The following is a 4004-nucleotide window of genomic DNA, read 5'->3' on the forward strand; positions in this document are numbered from 1 at the left end:
TGCTGCTGAAGAAAATGGCGCCCCCCAAATCCTAGTGCCCTAGGTGACCGCCTAGGTCGCCTAAATGGTTGCACCGGCCCTGATGCTGATACTATCTTGAATCTGCAGGCCAGAATCAAGAAGTCTGAGAGAAATCAACATATGTGGCTGGACCCTGGGCTGGGTTAGGGTACAGCTCCCACTGCAGAAAGATGTCCTAAAGATGGTATAACTTTCCAAAAGAGGATCCTCCCCCTGATCTTTTGTAAAAGATTCCTAGAGTGGCACGAGGGCTTAAGTGGGCTCATGCTAGCATTCTGCACAAGGGTGAATTTAGATTGTGCATGTAGTTCACCCAGGACAAGTCACTGTCATCTACAGAAATAAGCCCTGTGGACAGAACCTTATCTGTTCAAAGGCAAGACTGTGACTGTACACAACTAATGACTACTATAAGCCTATGTTTACATAGGCACAAACAGATTGTTAACCACCAACAAGCTTAATTTTGGGCATTTTGCCCCACTGGGTTAGAATGGGAGAGAGGTCTTGGGGCAGCAGAATTTGAATCCAGAACTTTATCCAGATTGAGGTGTAGGGCAAGTTTTGGGTTTGAGAACCAAGCGGGGTTACAAGTCGGGTTTGGATTTGATGGTGCTGAGCTCGTGAGCTCTTCTCAAGTTTGGCCTCAAATGGGCAGAACTCTTGAGAGATCAGCTGATTATCATTATGATTTGATTACTTATGAAGAGATGAGAATTGTTCAGACAAAAATACATGGGCAGTCTCACATAAATCTAGACAGACACTGAGCAGACAGGATGTACCACAATATCACTCAGCTGTGGATTTTTATTTTGTGATTGTATGTTGACTCTCGGGTACACCATTGGAGAAGGGTGTCTTTAGAAAGGATTTGAGTGAAGGAAACCCCACACATTCCCCTCTTCTCAGGAGATTTGAGCCATTTTGGACCATGACTAAACACATACAGAAAACAGGCCCCTTCCAGTTTGGGATCCATCTCAGATATAAAACATCAGGGCCAGGATTAGATATGGAGCGCGAAGGGGAGTGAGGGTTTGGATTTAAAGGTTCTAGTCCGTATGTAGCACGGAAATGAAGAAAAGCACAAAATACACTTGATGCAATTTCACATTTTATATTCTTTGGGGAAATAAATTTTTTTTACTAGTTTGCACACTAGCTTTCTCAAGTGTAAAAGCATCATCTGATACCAGGTTCACTTATCTTCGAGGTGCTCCATGGCCTGCCCCTAGGGTATGTCTACACTAGAATTAAACATCTGCACTGGCCCGTGTCACTGACTTGGACTAATGAGGCTTGTGCTGTGGCACTGTAAAACTGCAGTGTAGATGTTTGGGCTCGGCGTGGAGCCCGAGCTCTGGGACCCCCATAATGGGGGGATGTTCCCAGAGCCTGGGCTCCAGCCTGAGCCCGAACGTCTAGACTGCACAAGTGCGAGTCGGCTGACACGGGCCAGCCATGGGGGTGTAATTGTAGTGTAGACGTACCCGAAAGCTCCGGGGTGAAGACCATGGTTGACAGCTCCACTACTCTGACACAATGATGCTCTGTACAATAAAAGTCAAGTTCATCTGTGTAGAAGACACAGCTTTCCCAAGGGCCAATCTGAGACCGTGGAACAAACTCCCCCAGAAACTAAGGACCATCATAGACTTCACCACCAAGTGCAAGGCGCATTGCTTTCACCTGCCTTCACTAACATAAATACAGAGCAACAGGTATATTTATAAAACCAACCACCACTTAAAATCTACCCCCCAAAACTCTCCACCCATTCAAAAAGAAACCCCTATCAAAACAAGACACACAACTGCACACGTTTCTCCACCTGGGGAGAGGATGAGAGAACGAACACATAACAGATGTTAGTCATGTTGCTTAATGCGATACTAGAAGGTGCTCAAGATACTACATTGATACGCACAGTATAAGAACCTGTTTAGAAGAGAATTCTTCAGTTAATTTTCCCAGATTCCTTAATTATTTCATTTGCTAAACATGTACACGGAGACTGCTTGGAACATCAGCGAGCATTTGTTGTTTCAATGATCTATTGCAGAAAAGAGACTGCTTCGGAGACAGTGACAATATTAAAAAACAATACTTTCTCCCCCTGCCACCTTTGCAGCTGTAAAAGATAATGAACATCAAACACCTGATGGGTCATGTGTGCGCTCAGTCTTTTGTTTAAGATCAATGCCGCTGTGGGTTGGTAAAGATTGGCATATTTCCATTTGCTTTCAGCTGACTGAAGGCAAATGTTTACCTGCTGCTTGCCTTTTGAAATACGCTTTCTGCTGAGTGTTTTCGGTGGCAGATCTCCTTGCTGTATCCATTGTGTAGTGTCTGTTAGGCCTGCTATCTGAATAGTTCCCTACCCTGCTTTACACTGCTTCAGTATGAATATTGCTATAAAGGTGGGGAGGCGGGGAAAGCAAATGGGAACCTTCTGAATTTCAAGCAATTATCCAAGGCAGGATTTCAGAAGCATGGTCCGAGGGCTATTGTAAAGTCCAAAGAAAGCCAGGGTTGCAGAACTATGTTTATGTTCTGGAGGATGAAGGAGCCAGCAGCTGGTTCATACCACATCTAGGCTACAGCTCCATGCTCTGAATGATTGTGGGCTTCTCACATTTCAGGCACCAGCAGGCTTCAGCCAGATATTCTCTGACCTTTCTGTAGCCAAACACCACAACGTAGGAGCTAGCGGAGTAATATATGGAGGACAGAATTCCATAGACACCATTGAGGACACTGTTTTCAAAATCGCTTTCAATTAACCCAGAAATGATGGCAATCCAGACCATGTCATTAGAGATCCAGCAAACCACATATATGGACAGCAACGAGAGCAAGATTTTTGTGGCTTGGGCTGTGTGCTTGTTCCAGCTGCTATCGGTAGTCCACGTGGCCCTGACTTTTCTCCGGTGCTTGCAGAGCAGGTCGATGATGAAGCCATTTAAGACAATCACAAGGACAATGAAGATGAGGTCCAAACTGACTGACGCATAGGTGGTGAACTTCATGATGAAAGTCCCTGTGTAACTTAAGCAGGTTGTAATTGCCAGATACTCTATGGTCTTGTTAGTCTTCTCTGCTGTTCCGTCCTGTTGAAGGTAAGGGATATGGAAAACGATGGTAAAGATCCAACATCCCACAAGGACGCTATTTACATACTGCCCCTGGTGCCTGGAGACAAACTTTGACCAGCAGTGGTTAGGTCTTCGGATCTTGATCAGGTGAAGGAAGCTTAAATTCTCCACTGACCAGATGCTGATCAGCCTCAGCGTGTGGTAAGTGTAGAGGAGGATCTTGCAGCTCAGCTTTCCAAAAGCCTTGGCATTAACAAAGAAGATGAGCCCAGGGATTACCTGGTAGCAGCAGAGTAAGAGGTTCACCAGGGCCATGTTGACGATGATTCTGTCCAAGGGTAGAAGGGCTCTGTGCCGGACAGCATTACTGACGAAGGCAAAGACAACAGTGAGGTTGCCAATCATGCCGATAAATGCCGCTAGATAAATGAGGATGGATGCAACATACGTAGGGTTACACATCCTAACAATACCAATAGAGAGAGGAGTTCACTTTGAGTTTCCCAGCTTGTTTCTTAACTTCTCCTGTTTCCCTTCTCCTTCTTGTCGAGGCTGCTTTAACATATCACCTCTGCCTCTGGCCCTCTGCAGTGTGTTCACAATACAGCAATTCTACCAAGTCTCTATTTTTTCAGCAGGCCTATTTCCTCCCGCCCCCCACCCCCCGCATCCCAGGCGATGGACGAGCGGTTTTATAGTCCCTCTCATGAAAGGCTCAGGGGCGTGATTACTCTGCTGTTTGTGTAACCGCCGTTATCTTATTCTGCTAAGAAAGGGTAGGTCCAATATAGATTAAGCAATGACTAATAGAAAATGTGCCACGATAAAAAGTGCTGCCTGTATAATTCGAGAGGCTTTCAGATGAAAACGCTACTTCAAGGAGTG

General features: G+C 45.5%; 1 protein-coding gene across 1 annotated transcript; it reads right to left on the reverse strand.

Moving 5' to 3' along the window:
* Positions 1–2621: 2621 nt before the first annotated feature.
* Positions 2622–3524, reverse strand: LOC123371815 (vomeronasal type-1 receptor 47-like). Its single transcript, XM_045019672.1, has one exon. The coding sequence runs from the start codon at positions 3522–3524 to the stop codon at positions 2622–2624; it is 903 nt and encodes a 300-aa protein (XP_044875607.1).
* Between the last annotated feature and the right edge of the window lie 480 nt (positions 3525–4004).

The sequence above is a fragment of the Mauremys mutica genome, chromosome 5 (assembly GCF_020497125.1).
Source record: "Mauremys mutica isolate MM-2020 ecotype Southern chromosome 5, ASM2049712v1, whole genome shotgun sequence".
Classification (NCBI taxonomy): domain Eukaryota; kingdom Metazoa; phylum Chordata; order Testudines; family Geoemydidae; genus Mauremys; species Mauremys mutica.